The following is a 22875-nucleotide window of genomic DNA, read 5'->3' on the forward strand; positions in this document are numbered from 1 at the left end:
ATGTCGGCATGGCGGCATGTTTGCGGGGGCCTGAAGCTATCGCCTGGTCTTCTCTCTCTCCTTCTCTCTCTCTCCGCTCACAGCACACCCCATAAGTCGGTCCCAATCTGGGGTTATGTTCACAATCTCCTTCTCCTTCTCTCTTTCTCACGCGTTCCCCTACATTCCTATCAACGACGCTTCTCAATCCTTCGTGACGTTCGCGTTACATTGGCTCGCACAGTGTCGCGTTATGCTTCGGAGCGGACAGAGCGCAGCGCCGCGCTGAGCCACGCGGTCAGCTTGTGTAATCGCATTGCACCTTCCTATTCAACAAGTGTGTCCGGGTTGAGTGGATCCGCGTCATTTAACCCTGCTGCAACACCGCCCGCCGATTCACGTTTTACCCGCAACTGATCAATCCCGCGCTGACGTCACAGAAAACATGGGGAAAACCGCAAGCAAGCTCAAATCGCGTCGCAGCCAAAGTTAGTCGATCATCGTTTGTTTATTCATTTGTCTAATACGATTTTTGTTTCACGTTCGATTTTCATTTCGTTTTTTTTTTTTTTTTTTATCATTTTTATCATCACAAACATGTCACGTATTGAATACAAAACCCTTGATTATGAATTTTGGAATTTAATTTATTACATAATACTTGCGCTTGCACCACCTGCGGAAATTACAACGTAGATAGAAATCTATGTGCAAACATATTATTATACATGCTTAATTATTGTCGTCCGTCGGGTGTAATACACGTAATACAAACTCCCATTTAAAGTATACAATAACGAATGAAAAGGTGAGTTGTGCACCGCGCTACAATACAACTTTTATCTCTACTCGCTGCACTGTCGACGACGTTGGTTATCAGTGTTTCGTTATATTCACGCCTACACATACCTATAACGCGTAACTAACATGTATTGTACTGTTTATAGGGTTTACTTATACGCGTGATCTTACATTATGGTGTTACGCTTTTTTATCATATAGCCAGATGTTGTGCTAGTCGTGCATGACTTAAGTGCAGATGAACACGTACGGCAACGTTGTTTATATATCTATGTTGAGCATTGTTTTGATGCCGTATCGCCGCGCTTCATTATTATTCCGTCATACATGCAGGCCTGCGTAGCGTAATAATTTTTTCACTGACGTTGCACATATTACCTAATATTATACATGTTTGTATAAAAAATTTTGCAACCAATTCGAGCGCAGCAATTAAATCGCTGGCGACAGAGAACAATCATATTTTAGAACAGCAAAATTGACTCGGAGAAAAAATGTACAAACTTGGATACTGAACCCACTGTCTTATGATAGCCGCACGTCAGTAATTTTGGCTACCACGTGTCTCCGCGATGTGAGGTATGATACTTTCTACAACCAATAACTGTACAGTTCGAATGCAGATAAATGGCTTAGTTGTCAATCGAGGAAGAGAAAGGCACATATTTGAACTCGATTTTAGGAAACTGAAATATTAGCACGAAAACAGTTTCAGAACGAAATAAAGAATTGTTGACAAAATGGCAAAATCCAATTATTCAAACGTTGAAACGAATTGACGTCCGAAATTTGTAGACCAAAACCCAAATTAAAATAGTTATTTCTGCGCTACTTCCGTCAACAACTCGACTACTTTGTAGTTTTTATGAGCACTAGTGCTTATAAAAACTACGCAATATTCGCGTTTTTGACGGAAGTTAGCACCGAAAATAGAACTTGTCGTAAGAAATAGATCTTTTCTTGGCAAGTGCGCATAAAATTAAGCTATTTTCTTACCTAGGGTGTAAAGTATGACGCCCGTGATGCGAACAATATTTTTCGTCCTACGTAGGCGTAAACGGGATTTACCGGTCCACTTCGCGGGCGTAAAATCCCGCTTTACGCCTACTATGACGCAAAAGATTTCTTGACGAGTATAAAGTCCCGCACGAGCCATAAAAGGTGAATGCCAAACTCACACGAGTTATGAAGTCCCTATATGCACGCTAGGGTGACCATTATTTACGGTGTTGACGAATTTTTTCCATACTGCCCCCAAATCAAGTTTAAATAATTCAATAAAGATCCCCAAATTTTTGCAGATTCTTAACTCAACTCTAACCCGCCACCCGAACAAGTGGAATTCCCTATTTAAGATACACGTGTTTCGGACACATTCTTAGCATACATTTTATGGTAAGAGTAATAATGATGAGAAAAATCTGTAACTACGACGTTTTAGTGGGCAGTAGTGCTACTATCTGAGAAAAAATTCACATCGTTATACCAGGTAAACTAGACAAATTGCAATTCCTCTAAATGGAAAAAAGTCAGATTTCAAGGGCGAGTAATTTGTCGAAATTGCATGGTATGATGATTTGAATTTTTTTCTCAGATAGTAGCACTAATGTCCACTAAAACCTCGTGGTTACAAATTTTTTTTTACCATTTTTATTTTTACAATAAAATATATGCTAAGAATGTATCCGAAACACGTGTATTTCAAATGGGGAAATGCACCCTTTTTGGAGGGGGGGGGGGTTAGAGTTGAGTTAAAAATGTCAAAAAATTTGAGAATCTGTTTTGAATTATTTAAAGTTGATTTGAGGGGTGGTACGGAAAAAATTCGTCAACACTCTAAAGAACGGTCACCCTAATGCGCACATGCCACAAATCCTATTTACTATGCTATCTCTTGTTGAAAACGAAAATATTGTGTAGTTTTTATAATTACTAGTGTTAAAAAATCTACTTCTAAGCACTAGTGTTCATAAAAACTGCGGAGTAGTCTAGTTGTTGACGTAGGTAGCGCAGATGATAAATTTCAGTACAGATTTTCAAATCAGTCATAATATAACTTCAGGTTCTGCACGCGATGAAAAATTGAAACGACTTCGTAAATTTGAAAAACAAGTTTATCACTTATCCAGGGATCTAAATCTAAATCTTGGAAATTGATTGAATAATAATCAAATAATTAATAATATAAATAAATAATATCAACGATGTACGTATATTTATTTCAGTAAACGTAATACCTTTTTCAAAATTGTCAATTTTAGGCATGCAATCAAATGTGAACCTTATATAATCGAATCTATTTGAGTTGGATCCAGAATCCAAATCAGCAGTTTCGAAAAGTTTCCAGCACAGTTTGCTGTTCACAAAAATCTGTAGATATTGATTAAATTCGATTGGATGAATACGGGTGTGGCAAACGGATGGAAATGAATTGCAGAATTGTGTCTAAAACGTTATATTTATATTATCGGTTGCTGTTGCCTCTAATCAATTTCTGAAGCAAAATTACGAGATTTAATATATCGTAGAAACAGATTTTTTGGTCGTTTCCTGTTTTTCTTCCTTTTTTCTCCCAACAGATAAAACTCGAAAACGTAGTATACTTAAGATTTCAAACTAAATTTCAAATGTATCTCAAAATTCAGAATCATAATTCTCGTATTGATAGAAATTCTATTATTCCATTGGCAAGTCGCAATGCAATATAAAAAAATGTTAGAAACGCTTTTTTGTTTGTTGTTTTTTTGTTTTGTTTCAAATTTGACTTACGCTAAAAACTTGAACTTCGAATGATCTACCACATTCAAATTTGCAATCTGGATTCAAGATTAAATGGCTTAAAGTTTCGTTTCTCCACATGCGGTGATTGCAAAATAATACTTCTCAGAAATGTGTATATTTGTCACTGTGGAAAAAACTGTTTAATTCGTACGCTTTTCAACTCATGTTTCAGTAAATAGCCTCAGACAACCCAAGAAACTGTTTGCAATAGTCACTTCTATTAATGCCACTTCGCACGTTCGACATGCTAATTTTGATGCTGTATGTGGGACTATGAATATCATAAAAACTGAAAAACCGAGAATGACATAATCTATAAAATTTAAAAGCTATTTGAATGCTAATTTTTTTAGAACTATTAAATCTTTTGGAGCCAATTTTATAACTCAGAAATTTCCAACACAAGTATTAAAGACGAAAATATATCAAACTTTTAATACAATTTACATTCAGTATAAAATATCCTTTTCGATTACGATACGAAAAACGGTTTTCAAAAAGTGTGAATAGTTTACTTTTTTATTACAAATATTGTATCTCATTGAAGACGATACATTCATCAGTTACTCTATTATATAAAGTCGAAATTTATGACTGATTTTGGCCAATTGACATGTAGCGAATCCTAAAAGGATTCTCGTATAAAGCAATAAAACAATTTTCCTTTCACTGCAATTGCAGTAATGTTTTCAAATGAATTATGTCGAATGAAGTTGTCGTAAGAATTTAAAACTGGCATGTAAAATATGATTGTTGTCACTAAAAAACAATTAGTGTCAAATAGTACATTGTGTAAGACGGAAGTAAACTTGGCCTTTTCGGGCCGAGCGTAAGTGTGCAATACGAGTCGTAGGTGAGTGTATTTGTGCGAACTGAAGACGAATATTGCAAATACGCGAGGCGAAAAGACTGTTGTCTCCTTGTTGCACACGATTTTTTATATACCAAGAATATGTTACGCGTTTTTTCACGAAGCACGAAATGAGGTTAGGGTTGCGTAATGTCAGATTTGTTTCCAACAGCGCATGCGCGGAGTACAGTATAGACAACTTTTAACGCATGCGCGCTGTACGAAAAAGATTCCCAGGAATTAAAAGTGGTTTTTTCTGTACTCTGCGCATATCGCGCATTCGCAGACTCACTCCTACCGTCATAGAAACGGATATTTTGTGTACGGAAAACACGTATAAACAAACGCGTAAAACATGCTCGCGTTATATAGAGGTATGTTTACCGTTTACCGTAGCTGAAAGTACCGAAATTATTATTGACCAGACATATTATATTTGTAATGGATGATTCAGTCTCCAAACTGAAGATCTAGAAATCAACGTTTAGTAAGACGTCTGCTGCAGTGCTACCAACGAAACCTTAAGTCTATGGTTAAAAAAAAAATGATGAGCTGAGCTAACGACAATTAAGCTGTTATGATCTTCTCTGCAATTAAGATTATAGATTGTGTGGCAACGGTTTCATTAAAATCACGTTTAGTTTGATGATAATAACAACGAAAGCAAAACGCGAGCTAACGAGAATTGAAAGGAACAGCTTCGTACTGAAGTGGACGGATCTTTGCAGGCCCACTCACTGTTGTACTACTGCATCATGCTTGCCTTTATAAGTGGACCATCTGCGCGCGCGACTCGCCTTCGAATACAATTAAATACGGTAGCTGCTGAAATGAGCGATGCTATTATACGTGTGATATAATAAGCGATGGAGGACAACCAGTTTTTCTTTACGTCGCGCACTGTCTATTATGACAACCTTTTATGAGTATAAAAGAAATGAGACACGAGGTGATGAACATTTACGATTTCATCATCGAGCTTCGATTGATTGAAAATTTTAATACGATGTTATCTGACAATTAGATCGGCCAAACTAACATGATCCAATGATCTTGAAAAAGCGTAAACTCAATATTATTAGATAACACTGATATCCAAATTTGAATTTGAAATTGACTATATTTGAGGAGATTTTACGAAAATAGAAGACTTGTAGATTATAGTGCTTGACACAAATTTGACGGTTAAGTTGCAACAAAAAATGTGAATTATATACGCCTGGAAAGCACAACAATAAAATACATTTCATGTGCAGGTTAAGCAGTTGGATAGTTATACTTGAAAATTCTTAAGTATAAGGTAATGCAACGAAAAATTATGTATCTCACATTTTGTTTGGTATACGTAAGAAGTAGTGTATGTTGATTTTAATTCGAATTGGGTATAGTTATACTAAAAAAAAATCGTATATTGCAATTTTTCGAATTTTCGTTCGATTCTTGACAGTGCCTCGCAACTTCGAAGCAAATTGTACGTTTCCATGTGTTTTACAAGACAAAACTTGAACAACATCATTTTTATGAACTGACGATCGATTTCATATTCTTCTGTCTTCTTGTTTTGGTCAATGTCTCATCGGCGATATTGCAGAACTGTTTCCAGTGTTCAAAAGTCTCATGCAACCACAGTATTCATTTTCTTTCATCTTCAGCTTGAATTATTATTTCATTTGGAATTTGAACTTCGAAAAGTAATTGCTTTCGAGTTGTCGAATAGCAATGTTTTGCATTTGCATAATTATCGTATACGCCACGTGGAATCTCGTGAGAATAAATACGTTTCTTCTAGAAGCAGTATGAACAAATATAAAGTAGATTGATGCTTGCTTCTAAACATCGTGACAAATAACTGCGATAGAATAGAAAACAAGTAGATCCTTAAAATATTAACATTTAGTGAAATGGATCTTTAATTTCGTTCTGTAGTTCCAAATTCATGATGCGTATCCATGAATTTAGATGGTTAAGCTGCACCAATTCTCTTTCCCTAAATGTTGCTTTATCCATTTGTTAATGCCGTAAATTTTCTCGTGAATTTAGGTATAGCATGGAGCTTCCGGTTCCCGTCGATGGGTACTCTGCAAAATCTTAGCGCGAGTGGCCGTCGGAGGAAAAGAGATACGTTATCGATGGAGAAATACGGGCATCAGCAGCGGCACACAATACATCTTCAACCAGAGACAATCATACAGAAGGAACCTGCCCTTATAATAACTCCGCCATCGCCATGCCAGAGCAGAGATAACTCATGGTTAGTGCGATTTGGATACGAAAAATGACATCTATAGTTTATCCAGTAAAAAAATTACTAGCGATTTATTCGATACCTGAATAATGAAATTTACAGCTTTCGAAAACCAGGACTTATGCGACTAACTGCTAGCGCTGAGCAATACTTTCTCGACTTTCGGCTTTTGTTATTTTTTACAACCGCCCTATGAACGAAAATTTGAATTCTTCGACTACTTTCACGAGGCTGTATTTTTCCCTGCAAATTCCTGCGTGAATAATTAGAATTGCATTCAAGACAACGTCGTGATTAATGTATTTGCAGAATCATAGTGTTCTTTCAAACTGCCACGCGCGTATAGTTGAGGTTCAATCATTTCAACCGCTAGTCGCGGCACCTTACATGATTTCGAAGCGTGACCTGACATACCGATTCTGCATTACCGACCATAATCGACGCTTGTTTGTCAAGTCGATAGAAGTTATCATCGCATCGTTAACTCGTTTCAAAACACTGCACTCCGTGCAAGATTTGATTGGAAATATTAGAGAAATATGTTTCATTAGGTGTACAGTCTAAACAAATATTTGTAAACAAATAGTTTGAAAGCATCAGATTTGATATACTAAGGCTTAAGGTCATGTAGTACTCCTACCTTTATCGACCGAGCAAACGCACACTTTTTCTTCCTATATTAAATAAACAAATGAACGGAAAAGGTTCAACATCGACAGTACATCGCTCTTTTGTAGCGAAATTCAGGAAAGTTACTGATATCCCGAAAATCGTCAAAAAATTGTGTGGTTTTTTGACATGTGTTACTATTCCTACATTTCCCGTATTTCAGGAGCCAAAAAGTGCATAGCTGAGACACTTTCCGCTATTCCGCAAAGAATAAGTAAAATGAGCCGTCGTTAGACTGTTGTCATGCAATGTGGAGGTCGCTAGACGAGAGAGAGAGAGAGAGAGAAATTACAATAATTTCGTGTATGAAAGATGCTCTCACGATCAACTGGGCGTACGGCCGAGATTTCCTTGGATGACCATCGAACTTTAAACCCTTTTCGTTCGTTTGTTTATTTAATATAAGGAGAAAAAGAGTGAGTTTGCTCGGTCGGTAAGGGCCGGAGTATTATATGACCTTGAGTCAATGTAATTGATCTTGATCAAAACACTATCTTCTTTTACGATTTTTTTATACTCGAAGTTGGATAGAGAATTCTCCAGAAAATGGCCACAGAGCACTATTATCATAGCAAAAACCTCAGTAGATGATGAAAACGTGATATACCGAGATACCAACATGATAACGTATTTCTGCAGTCATTTGAATTATTTGCAGACTGTATTTGTATAACAATAAATTACGCTACTGAACAAAGAAGGCGTCAACACTCGCTTCATTTTTCGACATTTTTCCTCATGTTCTCACTATGTTTGTTGTCCGGAAATATATTTTATCAAGATCATTTATTTGAAGTATTATTATAATTATGTCCGTAGTAGTATTGAATCGACACATCATTTGTATGCGAATGTGATAGTTATTCGCAGAACATATCGTGCAATTGCCAATTGAATACCACATTGATGATCGCATGCTTGATATCCGTATATCACGCAACTCGGCGTTTTAAATGAGAATCTTTGTGACATTCACGGCAAACCATTGAAAGAAGTTGAGCGACGCCTCTGTTTCGTTAAGTCATAACTATTCCGTAATCGACTATGGCTGTGTAATCGATAAGATTAAGTGTTTCGCTTCTGGAATGATATGGAGAACAGTTTAACAAGATATAAATTGTAATGGTAGAATGTCCCGTTTCTCTCGAGATTAAAACAGAATGGACTACTTGATATATTTTCTGAAGATGATTTTATTCAGCGTCTTTTACACTTCGTACAAACCACTAAATTAATTATAATACAGTGATAACATTCCTTAAACTATAAGATTAAAGAAGAATGCAAAATTACAAATTTTACCAAAGATCTTGAAGTTGAGTACGAAATTTTAATTGATTAATTATTATTATTTTTACTGTTAATTAATCAACACCTGTGATAATAATCACATTCAACTAAATTTATACTTAATTGGTAAAAACAATGCCGCGGCCATCAATAACAGTACATATCTATATAAGATTTGAGGTCATTAACTGATCTATGTGGACAAGAACTCGGGTACGAGACACTTGTCATAAATTTTTTAAAGCTGGTCACCAACGGACTTTTGTTACTAAATATAATACCTACGATCGTTATTCTCCAAGCGATGCTCATATACGGGAATCAGCGCTGTTCAAAGACCCCTATAAAAAGGGGACCCTACGAAAAAATCGATTCTTCAAAAGGCACTGCTGTGACACCGCGTTACTTTCCACTCTACCCCTCTGTGAGAACCTATTCTAGCCAGACAACGCAGCTGTTCCAAAAGTGATTGTACCTATCTTGGGATTGGGATGAATAGTAATACATTATCCGAATTCTATAGTAAATTACGCGTGGTAATGAGTACTAAAAAATAGAAACAGGTATTTTGAATTTCATTTTTTTCGAGAAAATTCAAAAATAGCAGAAGAATCTTGGGAGGGGGCCAAATAAAAAAAAGGACTATAGTCTCATCAACTTACCAATGAATTACGATTAGTACTTAGAAATAACAACACAAGGGTTTTGCGAAAAGCCTCCTTTATGATTCTCAAATTTCTGCTCGATAATTTAGTGCAAACAAGGAATTTATAGAAGAGCTGAAATTTTACGTTATTGGAGATGAGTTATTCAGTCCATCTTTTAATGTTGGATAGGGATCAAACAGTCACTTAATAGAGAAGGGTCTCAATATCAAAAACATGCTACAATCTAACTTGTAAAATTTCGAAATGTAGTAAGTCGAAAGATAGAAATTTTGAGACATAAAACGGTGCATGTTTATTCTTACGGTTCTACATTTGTATTTTTACATTTCAACATTTTTCTATCATACTTAAGCTTTCTCTACGTTCACTTTTTTACATTTTGATTTATCTATCTTCTGAGTTTTTACACTTATAAATTGATGAATGACTATGTAATGTAAGTTCTGACGATTCTATTATATTTTGGCTCATACACTTTTCGACTTTTTATAAATCTTGAAATTGATAAATACATATAAATTTTAAGATTTTGACTTTGTGTACTTTTACCATTCTACATTATGGTTTTCTCTGCTTTAACCATTTTACATTCTGACTTTTCTAAGTTTCGACTTTCTACATTGTGAAACCAATTAATAAATTTTAACGGTTCTATTGTATTTTGGCCATCTGTATTTTGATCTTCCTCCGTACTTCGATTTTCTAAATTTTAATATTCTACGATCAGTGCTATCGCATTTTTGAAATCGATATCACAGCCGTTCCACTACAGTGCGACCACTCCCCTTTTCGCCCCACGAAAAATTATTTTCGTCAGATCCTTCCCGACCAAAGAAAACATCAATTCGTCCTCCAGCCGAAGGATCCCACGGTCTCCGAATCGCGCGGTGAAATATCGCAGGCGATAATCCTTAAACGCGTTATCTGAAATCGTGGCCGATGTAGCCGGCGAGTTGAGCGCAGCGCATGCGCGGAAGGCGATCAGACGGCGCGGGCGGCTTCGGCTTCATCCTCAGTCCCCGTAGGATCAATAAGTCCGGCGGAGTCAGGCACGCAGTGCATAGCCAACATTCCAGGCTCCGCGGAGCAATAATCGTGCCGGTGAGGCTAGTCGAGAACTTCGGGAACATGTCACGTGCGGCAAGGAACGGTGTGGCGACGGACGAAAGCGGGCAGTTTGTCGGTCGGTGAGCCTCGCGATAATTTCGGGCAAAGATTGGAGCAAGATAGAAGTCTAAGGCGGGATGAGAAGCTACTCGTGCCTGACTTCAACTTGGATTTTGTCTCCGCTCCTTTCACCAATTGAGACTAACGCGCTCAATTGCCGGCTGTCAGAGACGCGCGCCGCGAGAGACGATTCGCCTTCGGGTATCGCTGCGCTTTAGTTCGCTCGCGGCTAAACCGAAATCATTCCGTTCTTCCAGGAAGGAGGGCTGCTCCGAGGAGGACATTTACAACGATTGCGCATGTCCCGAGAGATCATCCTCCGCTTTTCAGTCTCGAAAGTCAAAACAAGACCAGGCCAAAAACCGCGGGGCGAGTCCGGACATGGTGAGTAAAAAGCTGCGTGCATTCGTTTCGATTTTGTATTTTCACTACAACTAGCTGGGTTTCGTGCTCTCCGATTGGTCAGAGACTCATTCTGATTGGCTGATATATGGGAGACGATTTATTAATCTCACTTGTTTTTGGTACTGTCATTATTATACCATAGGCTTCGAACTCTCTGCATTGATCGCAGACTAGTTTTCATTGGTTAGGGACTAATTATGATTGGTTGAAACCCAAGCGTTGATCCTACGTTCTCATCTTTCAATATTGTCACTATTCGCTAGGTTTTAAGCTCTCCGATTGAGCGACTAATTCTATTTGGTCAGGTAATAATTTTTATTCGTTAGAATTTAGGTGTCGATCTTATGATCTCACCTTCCAGTATTTTCACTGTTTCGCGATGTTTTATAATATCAATCATTGAATCCTAATAAAAACGGATGAAAATATTCTAACGATAAATCGATGCCGAGATTGCTGTTGTTCGTAGTGAACGGAATGTGATCTTTTTTGCTCCTTATCCCGATCACATCCAAAGACACACGTTCAATTCGTTGGCTGAATTCTTAAACGATATGAAGGTATTTTTAGATGATAAGAATACTTGGTGGTGAATAACAATGAAGAAGTTCAAACCTAGTCGAAACCAAGGAGACATTGTTTTCAAGATATATTTGACAGGCTGGTTTGGAAGCTGGCGAAAAGTCAACATGGCCGTTGTCGAAACACGCTTGCAATTTCTTTTTGGCTTAACGGTCATTTTCGGGACTCAGTAACTATGGAACGACATTTCACGCTAAACAGAATGACGACAAGAGTAAATAAAACAGGATTTCAGCGTCAACTAAATTCCACGATATTCACCGGCACGTGTGTACATTTTGTGTAATATCACTAAAAAACGAATCGCCATCATATTTCACTCTTAATTCTGTATACTTCCTGAATGTTAATAACCCCGATTACCAATCCGTCGATAAGAGTCAGTGCATATACATAAATTGTTTTGGTATAATCAGGAGAAAGCACCAAATCTATTTTAAGTTAGTGTGGGAAATTCCCTCATTAAAAACTCAGACAAAAAAAAGTAAGAAAACCCTGATCGGCCAGTTTGTTTTGATACCAAGTTAAATAGAGACTCTTTGTGCGAAGACTGAGAATGCGTCCTGTAAACAATGAGTAATCTTTAGTCCGTCGAGGGGATTGAGGAAAATCGATTAACGACTGGGAGTTTGTCCTGTGCAACGTTTTTTCTGGTGAGTTTGCCTCAGCGCATTGTTAAAGGAAATTGAATCTCAGTGTAACTGCATATCGCAGATGTTAAAAAAAAAATTGATCGAAGCACATCGATTTGCCCTAATTTCTTTTATTCGAATTGCAACTGGATTTCAACTGTCTGTATAAAACGAGAGATTAGATATTTTAGTGTTGTATATATTCCAAATTATTGGGTACCAGAAATTTGATACAGGTTCAAGTTTGTTCGAATCGATTGAAACTATTACAGCTATATGATTGATGGTGCGTAGCAACGAATCGCGAGTGTATAAAGAATGCAGCTATCTATTCTGCACTTTTTGTCCTGGGTCGATGACTCGACGTTGAGAGATTTTATCTTCACCGCTGACTGCCAAAAACAAAAGTTTAACAGGAAAATTTTCTATATTTGGTCATTGGCTCTTAAATAATCGTGGTTACAGCACAACAAAAGAAAACAATCCGCCTCAATTACGCGTTGAAATTAGTGCTTTGAATGTGCGAAGACATGGAAAGTTGAAATCCTGTTTTGGATACATCCGAAAAATAAAAACGTCACGTGATTTACACTACAAGAAGTCAAAGGTTCATTGTCAGTTTCGTAATTAGTTGAAGATATATGTAGATAATAAAAATTGCGTTTAGTTCATTCAGTTTCGAAGTTCAATTCGACTCACCTTCGTTTGTCATCCCCGAGCAATAATCTTAAGTTTCATGAACTCAAATTAACATCGCGTTGGTTAACGTAGAGTGAATTTAGCCGTTTTATTTTGACTACGAGAAATATTACAAAAGTAGATGAGGAAGGGTACATCAATTAGCCTAACGGTAGACGATATGCGCTGTAACGCTTCTTTGTACAAACTTCCGGTTTTACGTATATAGGTATGTATGCCCACTGTTTTTACCTGACACGAATAGAAAATAGAACAGCATCGTCGAATACAGTCTCTATTTTGGTTCGCGGCGTAAGACAAGTCTCTTCGTCTTCTTCTTCTTACTTTTCTTTTCTTATCTATTCCTGTCGACCAATATTCTCACAGATTGTTTGTGTAATGTGTGTATACATACCTCATGATACGTTCACTTGATGTTCCCAGGAAATGGAACGCACGCTTCAATATATAACTGTATAGCTATGCATTATGGAAGATTGCATGAAAATTATCTCGAAATTATCGTATATACGTATAATATACATGTGCCATGTACAGATATTTGTCTTATATGACCATAAATAGCCATAATTATACGTGAATACATGTGAAAAAATTGTTGAACAAATCCGTGAAGATTTTTTCAATCGTAATAAGTACCTTGATTAATTTACAAAACTCATTTTTAGTAAAAAAATATTATACCGTCTCAAGAATTATGTACGTGCAATACTAAGCGATATCCGCGGGCTGAATCCACTTAACACGAAATATCTCATAAAATGCATACGGTGTGTTATATAAAAAGTTAACAAAAGTTGCGGTTTATAAAATCAAACGAGACAGTTGTATACCTTTCCCGGAGTTGAGCGTTAGTAAAACCCGGTTTAATCCTTGAACTTCCGGCAAAGATATTTGTGGTTGCGTCCCGCCGTCTCAGGAATTCCTCAGGTTAATTGCCGTTTCCTTTTTCCCTCTTTTTCTAACAGGTATATTACTGACACGACTCTCGATAACGAAAACAAAGAAACTGCAGTTCATAATTCTTAGCATGACAACATATTTCCATTAGTAATCACCTCGTTACAATTACATAGGTAATTTTCAAGTATTATATGTCTATTGAAACTTTAGTCAGTCACTACTGCTTATAACAATGCCGAAAATTTGATTAGGTGCTTTTTGTAGATCAAACAACAAAGCGAAATTTTGACTTCGGGTAGGATGGAAAATATGTATTGTAGATTTGAAATTTTCATGCTAAGGCGATGATTCTATTCAGTGAAATATTGGATATACTGTAAAATCTAGCGTCAAGTGTTTAGAACGACGATGAACCGGATGGAATTGGAAAAAAACGATGCTCCAAATATATGTATACATAATAGTAAAACTGTTGTATTGTATGTAATTACTTTACTAACTGATACTTCTTGTAACTTTTTTAAATACTGGAAATAGTAGTCTTAGCAGAAAAAACTGTGGCAGCACGGCCCAAAAAAGAACAATACACCGTACATTCCGCGTTTAAAAGATAACGAGAATCGGCATTCTTTGAAACATACACTCTCCAAATAATCGGATGTTCCCGTGGGAATTCACTCTTCTTTATTGTCGTATTCAGTTGCAGAGTTGCGTCATTAATCAATCTACCTCGGAATAAAACACTCGCTGTCAAAATACAGAATATATGCAATACAGCACTTGTTTTCTCAAATTGATACAACCAAGTTACGTATAAATGTATACGGAGTTGTCAGAAAAGTTGAAAAAGATGGAGTAACAACCTCCCGCAGAGAGTGAATAAAAGAATTCAACCGGTGTTCCAGCTCCATTGATATTCAGGAAAACAATGAACGCAGTCGTCTACAGTCACTTTTGTCTTTTCGTTATGCTGCAGGTTCAATGTTTTGACAGGGCGTATTCATTGTTAGCGATATGACACCATTGTGTTCGATCAATTACGCCACTTCGATATTGCATGCACGATAAATGAACACCGTGTACATTTGAGAAGAATAAAATAATATATGGAGGCACACGTGTTTATTTGCAATTCTATACATTGGCATTTCGGGAGCAAGCCTCAGAAGTAGAGCAACAAATATATAACGGAATATTTTCAACTTCAATACTTGTCATTAGACTTTTCACAAAAATTGAATATCGAGGTGAAATTATATGTCATTTTATTGACAATAGCCTGCAATCCTAGCCAATTGACAGGAAAAAAAATATACAGATACGTTGGAGTTCCATGTAAAGTAAGGCTTTATTTACGTTACAAACTGTTCGATTACTAACAGCATATCCTAAATTAGACTGAAAACCTGAGGACCAGATCAAAAACACCACAGTTTAATTTCTTTGATCATTATAAGAGTAAAACCATTTCGCGAATTGTTGATATCTTACAATTAGCTCGTGTTACTTGAATTTTTACAGATTCATTTCAATTACATAGTAGTTGTTCCATTAATGTTCACTATCGTTAGCGCAAATAACATTGCTGCAGACTTTTTAAATGTTTTTTTTTTTTTTAATTTTCTTAGCTTTTATTCAAACGTTGGGGTCGACTGATCTTCGACACCCGGGTTGAAAGTTTTTTGCCTTCTGCTGTTGAACCTGCCATCTTGTATAAAAAAATAAGTTAAACAGTACTGTTACAACACGTGTTATGATCAGAGCATATACCGAACGTATCCAATCTCATAAAACGATAAAGATTTTCATTCATCCCAGTCTTGCATCGGTCCATTGCATCGACGCTGATACATTCTATAATTAGACATGCCAGTATGTGAGCACATGTGCTTCTTCGAATACCTCCAATTATTGATCATGTTGAATTACACTTGCAGCTTCGACCATCCGTATAACATTCAACGATATCCTTTCACTTTCTTCGCAGGAACAGCCGGAGGAGACTGCACGGCGCCTCCTAGAACGGGAATTGCGTTTGCTGGATCCGCGTGACCTTCGCTCGCATGCCTGGTACCACGGAAACACCCTTCGTGGCGGGCGGCGGGGGGCAGAACTGGAAGTGCCAAACGAGGGAGATTTCCTCGTACGCGATTGCGCCTCTCAGCCTGGAAACTACGTCCTTACCGTTCGCTGCAAGGGACAACCGTTGCATTTCGTGATAAACAGGGTAAAGAATTTATACCATGAATTTGGTGTGAAACTTACTGCCCAACGCCAATGGACAGATAGTAAAAAACACAGTTCAAATGTGTACTAGTACACAGTGTAACTCCGGTTATGAGAACTACATTTGAATATGCCACAGTACAAAATTTATTCTCGCTCGCGTAAACTACATTTTGAACGGGCGGTAGTGCAGAATGTAGCTCCGATTGCTTAAACTACATCTGTAATTTGATATAATCCAAATATAACTTTCGTTACTAAACCACATTTTGAACGTGTATAAGTGCAAAATGTGGCTTCGATTACCTAAACTACGTTTTTAATATGTAGTGTATAGTACAAAATATGTGCTTGGTGCCAAAACTGTACTTCAAATACGTAGCAGTATAATACATAGCTTCAGTTGCCTAAGCTACATTTAAAATACATGACCTGCGAAATGTATCTTCAGTTGCCTAAACTATACTCGAAACAAGTGATAGTACTAAATGTAGCTTCGATCGTTCAAACTACATTTCGAACATGTAACGATACAACTATCATCACATATTTTCTACTAAAACAAACAATATTTAAACCCTTGTTTTTATGATATCAATTTTGCGAAAAAATTTCTGGCAACTATACAAATGACATTTGTCTCAGCAAATGTTTCGATACATAACAATAATAACGTTAGCGTTATACCAACGCCTACCCCATATATCTAAACACCCGTCCTCTCAACTTCAGGTCGTCCTCCAGCCCGACACAGTCTACGAACGTGCTCAATACCAATTCGAAGACGAGGCTTTCGACACAGTTGCGGACTTGATAACCTTCTATGTGGGCAGCGGTCGGCCGGTGAGCCATGCTAGCGGAGCCCGAATAGTGAACCCAAGACCTCGATCAGTGCCGCTCTCCTGCGCGCCATCACCGGGTAACCAGCACTCCTCCTCAAGTCCCTCTTCGAACTCACTCTTGGCAGGATCTCCACCCAGATTACCCAGAAAGCAACAGCGAAGTCACTCTTTAACACCACAACAACAGCAGCACAGCACAACTCACCAGGGATTCCAACCTCAAGGATCATCCAGCACCCTTCCGCGTGTTCCGCCGACGCCGCCTCACTCATCTTCTTCATCCTCTTCTCTTTCCCTGGGTCGTCAAAAAATTACGAGGGTAATATCAGACCCGTCTCTGCAGCACCAGCAGCTTCCGGCGAACGCGAGCGCTCCTTCGGCGCCTCCAAAGCCCCCGAGAGTTCCTTTCATATCGGCACAGGCCCCGAACCAGCATCACCATCACGGGCATCACCACCACCAGCATCAGCATCCACAGGTAGTTCTAGTTGTATATTTGTTTTCTTCTCTTGCAGAGAACTGCACAGGAGTTCGGTAGATATAATAGAAATACAGAGTGAAATAATCAACATGTGCGTTGAATTGTTCCGAATTGTCAGAGTTCGTCGACATTTCTAATGGTCAACCTCTGAACGGTTAAAATTTCGGATGGTCAAAATCTCGAATGGTTGAAACTCCGGATAGGTTGAAGTGTTAAATAGTTAAAACCCAGACTGTTACCAACCATCAGATATGCCGCGAAGCAATTGTTTCACCTGTGGAGTGTAACGTTCTGAGCATTTACCATTCAAAGGTTAGACCCTTTGAAGCTTTGACCATTTGGGGTATCGATCATCAAAGATTTTGTCCATTCGGAATGTGCACCGTTCGGGAGTGTGACCATTCAAAGTTTTGATCGCTCGGAACTTCAACCTATTTGGTGTTTTAACCATTCGGAACCTCTAGCTATTCGAAGTTCTGACCATTCGGAGCTTACACCATTCGGGATTTTCACTATTTGGGGTTTTGATCACTCAGAGTTTTGATAAATCGATTCTTCCACCAATCCGACGTTTGAACCATTCGAGGTTTTGGCCATTTTGAAGTTTAACCCTTCGGAGTGTTGATGGTTGGAGGTAACGTTGAGAACTTTGACAATTCGGATATTTAACTCGTGCACATTCATAATCGTTTTTACGGTTATACTAGCTTTATTATAAATATCTCAGAATATGTTGATAAATTTTGAGGATCAGTGGTTACTTGCAATTGATTATATAACTTGTACCAAAGAATATTCCAACGTGTGGCACTCGCAGGTTTACCAGGCCTCAGGAAGCGACAGTGGAAACGGATCCGGGGATAGTGAATTCGAGCTGAACAATTCCGGGGGCAACGGCCAGCCACCCGCACCCCCGGCGGTCAAGGGGGTCATAATTCGCAGCCCTTACGCTATTGAGGGTAATTCGGGGTGCGGAGGGGAGTACGAACTCTCAGCCGAGGAGCACCTCGTCGTGGCCGCGCCTTCGTTGGAGATACCGTCCTTCCTGGACCTCGACGGTTTTGTAACGCTGCTTCTCCCGGCGGGTGAACACCGTCCCCTAGATTCCACGGCCCTAAGGGGCGTCTCGGGAATGTTGCACGACTCGGCGCCACGAGTTTTAGCTACTCACCTAACCCGCGTCGATCTGGAGATCGCCCTGAGCCCAGGAACCGGTAACAGGAGCGGCCTCAGCGGCATAGAACTCGCGACTCTGCCGCACGGACGTCAGGCGCGTTTGGACCTCATCGAGAGGTCCGAGTGTCTGAAACTCCTCGTCGCTGTTACCATTCTTGCCGGTGCGACAGCCATCGAAAGGGCGGCGACCATATCGAAGTGGATTAGAGTCGCGGTCGACACAAAGACTGCGCTCGGGAATCTCTACGGGTTTTGTGGGGTCATGCTTGGATTATGTCTTCCTCAGATACAGCGACTCGCTAATACCTGGCATCTGCTCAGACAGAAGCATACCGACGAGGCTTTCAGCTTTGAAGCCAAGCTCAGACCCACTCTTCGAGCTATGAACGAGTGCGCCAATCCTCAGGCTCCGAACACCACGCTACCTCACCTTTTACCTATCGCTCTGCTGGGGGAACGAGGTCCTGAGGATATTCTGGGTAGGTAACTCTCATACCGGAAATTGAACCTTGTGGTCGTATGTATGATTGTCTCAGTTTATATGCACTGACAGCTTTTTTATCACTGCCGTCACTGCCATAGTGTCATGACATGCAGCCGAAATATATGGTAGTTTAAAAACAGCGTGTAATAATAAATAGCGGGAAAAACCGTATTTATATTAGTTAAGCCTCGAAAATTTATATTTGAATTAACTATTCGTGTTAAATGCGTTTCTTTTTTCACCGTTGTTAATCGTAACAACTTTTTTTGGATACACTGATAGGAGAGGCGAGTCCTAGTTGTGACACTTTTTCTTTTTACTCTCTGATTTTTAGAATTTTTTCGAATAAAATTTTATTTAATTCAGATATGGCGCATGTAGATGCATCATTTGGCCACTTAGGGAAAATTCGTGGTTGTTCCAAAGCAAGTCTGAATAGTTATGCGATTTTTCGAATTTTCAAAAAAAAAAATTGCAGAGTGTACCAACTTATCCCGGACGCGGTAAGTAGACAATGGTGCGAAAAAAAAATTGCTCCTAACTTTTTTACCCGTTTTTGTCATTCAAAATACTTGGGACAACTTACCCCGCCACACGGTCAAAAATGATGAATAATTTTTGTTTGCATTTTTGTTTACTTGTTTTTGTTTTAATGTAAGAAACTCGAATGTTCGCAGATTATTTAGAACCTAAAAATTTACGATTTACATCCATTCAAACTGCGATATTAATTGTTACAGACTCAGAACACTGAATACGCAAATGGGCATATGCCAAATCATGTAATGCCATTCATATATTCAACTAATTTGCGCTAAGATTTTCATCTCCAACTCAATTGTGGTCAGACGCTAGCTATGACATTTACAGGCATCTCGAAGTTATGTTGCGTTAAGAATCTGAGATAACTAAAATATACAGCGTCTGCATTTAAGTCAACATAACCTCAAAGCGCTTCAATGTAATTACAGTTTACACTACAGGAAAACAAGACAGAATTGATCAACCTACCTGAACAGATGAAAAACTTGGAGCATGCGCAATTGGGAGTTTAGTTTCCTGATAATGTCACGGTACTGGCACAATAGTTAGATAAAATCGTAACATAGACTCGGGAGTATGTTATGTTGGTTTTATACAAAAATAAAATGAAATAAAAAATATGAAGATGATCAGCAAACTTATCTAGATAGAGATGGAAGATGAAACGTGAACTTAACTCTTATTGTGTATATAAAATAAAGGATAACATGAATTTATCTAACAAGGAAATGAACATCTTAATTTGCGTAATGACACATCTAGTATATAAAAAATTAACACACTCACTTTTGGAGACAGCACCTTACTTTATTACGACAATTTTTTCCAACAGGAACGGCGTCTCCTTCGGGAATAACCGGGGCCATTCTGTCTCCATGGGAGAGTTCGGCAGCCGATTGCGGCCTTTCGATTGTCTGGGCGCACCTTGATGCGGCCCGGAAGCTTGCGGAGAGCCTTCCGCTTTACCGAAGGAACGCTGAAATCGCACTTGAGGGATGCAGAAACGACGAATTACTCGCTGACGCGTTTCGCACGGAGTTTCACATGAAGTTTCTCTGGGGGAGCCGTGGCGCAGCCGTAGCACCGGAGGAACGCCACTTAAAATTCTCTCAGGTCCTTGACGCGATGTACGACAAGTGCGCGGCGACGGAAACTTCCTCGTAATTCCAATTATCCCAAAACATTGCGTTTCCCCATACAGCCTAATTTCAATGGCTTCTGTACATTGCCGAGGTTAGATTAGTACGTAGATTGAATTAGATTATCATTTAAGAATGAGTATTGAATAATTGAATGAAGATGAGGCATGTCTCTCCCAAATCTATTTAACGAACCCCACTCAAGACAATACCACAAACGACAAATGTATTATGTGAAGTATTCGATGTATAAATATTATAGATGCGTTACGTACTTAATCAAGGGAGCTGACCTAAGTGAAACTGATATTTTTCACGTACTTCTTTTTTATTCGAGTGTATTTCCTCGAGTTTGTCGAAATTCAGACTTCACTTAACGACTGCAGTATTATACGTAGTAAAAAGTGTATCAAAAAATGAAAAATCACATCGACTTTTACAATAATATTAATGTGAAAAGAACTATATACCGGATTCTGAGTTAAGACACTCATTTGTCACATTTTCAAACTTTGTCACATTAAAATTTCACTAAGATCCTCTCTTGAACCAATTGTATATTATACCAACTCTTAATTGTACATGTTGTTACTTATTCATACATATATCACCGGAATAATGATTGTATCTATTTTCCTTGTTGCTATACCCCAACTCACCCATATGTGTATATTGAACGACCGAATCTTCGCATAAAGTTTTCGTTTCGAGAATTTTTTTATGGCAAGTCACATGCAACCTATCGAAAATAAGTAAGCTTATGTAAAATGTAGTGTCTAGTCAAGTGGACCAAAAGTTACCAAAGGTTCGAAGCGTGAAAAAAGGAAAATAAAAAAAATAAAAAAAAATAGAAAGAAAAGTAGAAACAAATTACTTTAATACTATGTACAACTATAGCTAACGGTTAATCGCTGAACAATATGTTATTTAACAATCAGAAGGAATGGTCGAACATGCTTGTAGAGTTTATTTGAATATAGTGTGGTAAGTAGAAGGCGTCGTATAAACTGAGGAATTCGAGCCTTGAATAAACAAGAAAAAGTATTGTAGTAGAACCTCGATCATCCGAACTAATTAAAACCGAGCCTAGTTCGGATAATCAGAAGTTCGGGTAACCGACATGCAATTTTTATCTTAAAGCATTATAATATATATAAAACACAAATTTAAATCGAAAAAACAGTCCGTATTAAACATCCAAATACATATTGAATCTCTTTCAAATACCGAACGATTATTTTATTACTTTGGTTTTATATAATCATCTATTGTCAATTGACGATCAGCAGCTGCACATTTTTTAGCGAGCAGCAATATATATTTCGCACCAAAAATCTATTTTTTTAATCGGCGTTCGGATAATTGAGCTTTCATTTGAACCAAGTCATGGGCCGGATAGTTGAGGGTTTGCATAATTGAGGTTCTACGATAAGTTTCGATAGAACAACTTTTTGACTCCTGGGTACATACTTGTATCGTGACAGCAATCTCGTTGCCATTGGCGGAGAGAGGTTATTGATTTACTCTTGACAAAGATTATTCGATTTCTCGCATACTATCAAAATGTGATAAAGTGGCTGGAAATCAGTGGATTTCTTCATCACCTTTTTTATAACGGTCATTTCAGACTTCAAACAATCTTAATTTTTATTTCTACTGAAACGTATGAGTTGTCTTCTGTTGAAACCTGAGATGCGTTAATGGAGATGCTGTTGATCCATTGTTCGCTGATATAAAACGGGATTCTACTGTAGAATACAAACCATCGGAGACCAACTTTTGAGGTAGAAAAAAAAGTGGTTGACTGAAGAACATAAAGACTGATACCCCTGGGTAAATTTATGTGACCAGTTTTCGGCGGGCAAGTGGGCTCAGGTGGGCCTGGGAACGTAGGAGGGTTCTGCTCTATCGACTCTACCTAACGAGCTCGCACCGACATTCGTAGCAGCCAAAGTAGTGTCATTAGGAAAGCTTGAGATTGAGTCGGTACAAAGTGAGTACGTAAGACTACTTGTCAACTGCGACTTAGAAATGTCGATCAGCTCGATCATCCCGGTGAGAAGAAGCGTAACCGCGTCCACCGCCAACCACCCCCAACTACCACCGAGCACCTCCAACCACCACCGAGCACCTCCAACCACTGTCAACCACCTCTGACCACCTCCAACCACCTTCGTTCTCCTTATCCATTTCGTCCCTCTTCTCTACCTCGTCCCCCTCCGCCTCCTCCTCCACCTCCTCCTCCTCCTCCTCTACGTCCTCCTCCTCCTCCTCCACGTCCTCCTCCTTCTCCACGTCCTCCTCCTCCTCCTC

At 38.6% G+C, this 22875-nt stretch overlaps 1 protein-coding gene across 2 annotated transcripts; it reads left to right on the top strand.

Moving 5' to 3' along the window:
- The first annotated feature begins 216 nt into the window (after positions 1 to 216).
- On the top strand, positions 217 to 21793 carry LOC124182692 (breast cancer anti-estrogen resistance protein 3). Of its 2 annotated transcripts, XM_046570264.1 has the most exons (7): positions 217 to 467; positions 6452 to 6662; positions 10708 to 10834; positions 15659 to 15898; positions 16630 to 17217; positions 18038 to 18875; positions 20256 to 21793. In XM_046570264.1, exons 1-7 carry the CDS (start codon positions 425 to 427, stop codon positions 20585 to 20587), a joined length of 2379 nt encoding a protein of 792 aa, XP_046426220.1. In that variant the 5' UTR covers positions 217 to 424; the 3' UTR covers positions 20588 to 21793. The 2 variants fall into 2 exon arrangements, with proteins under 2 accessions (XP_046426220.1, XP_046426221.1); XM_046570265.1 differs by lacking the exons at positions 217 to 467; positions 10708 to 10834 and having other exon boundaries at positions 6525 to 6662.
- Positions 21794 to 22875: the final 1082 nt, after the last annotated feature.

This window comes from Neodiprion fabricii, chromosome 5 (genome assembly GCF_021155785.1).
Source record: "Neodiprion fabricii isolate iyNeoFabr1 chromosome 5, iyNeoFabr1.1, whole genome shotgun sequence".
NCBI lineage: Eukaryota > Metazoa > Arthropoda > Insecta > Hymenoptera > Diprionidae > Neodiprion > Neodiprion fabricii.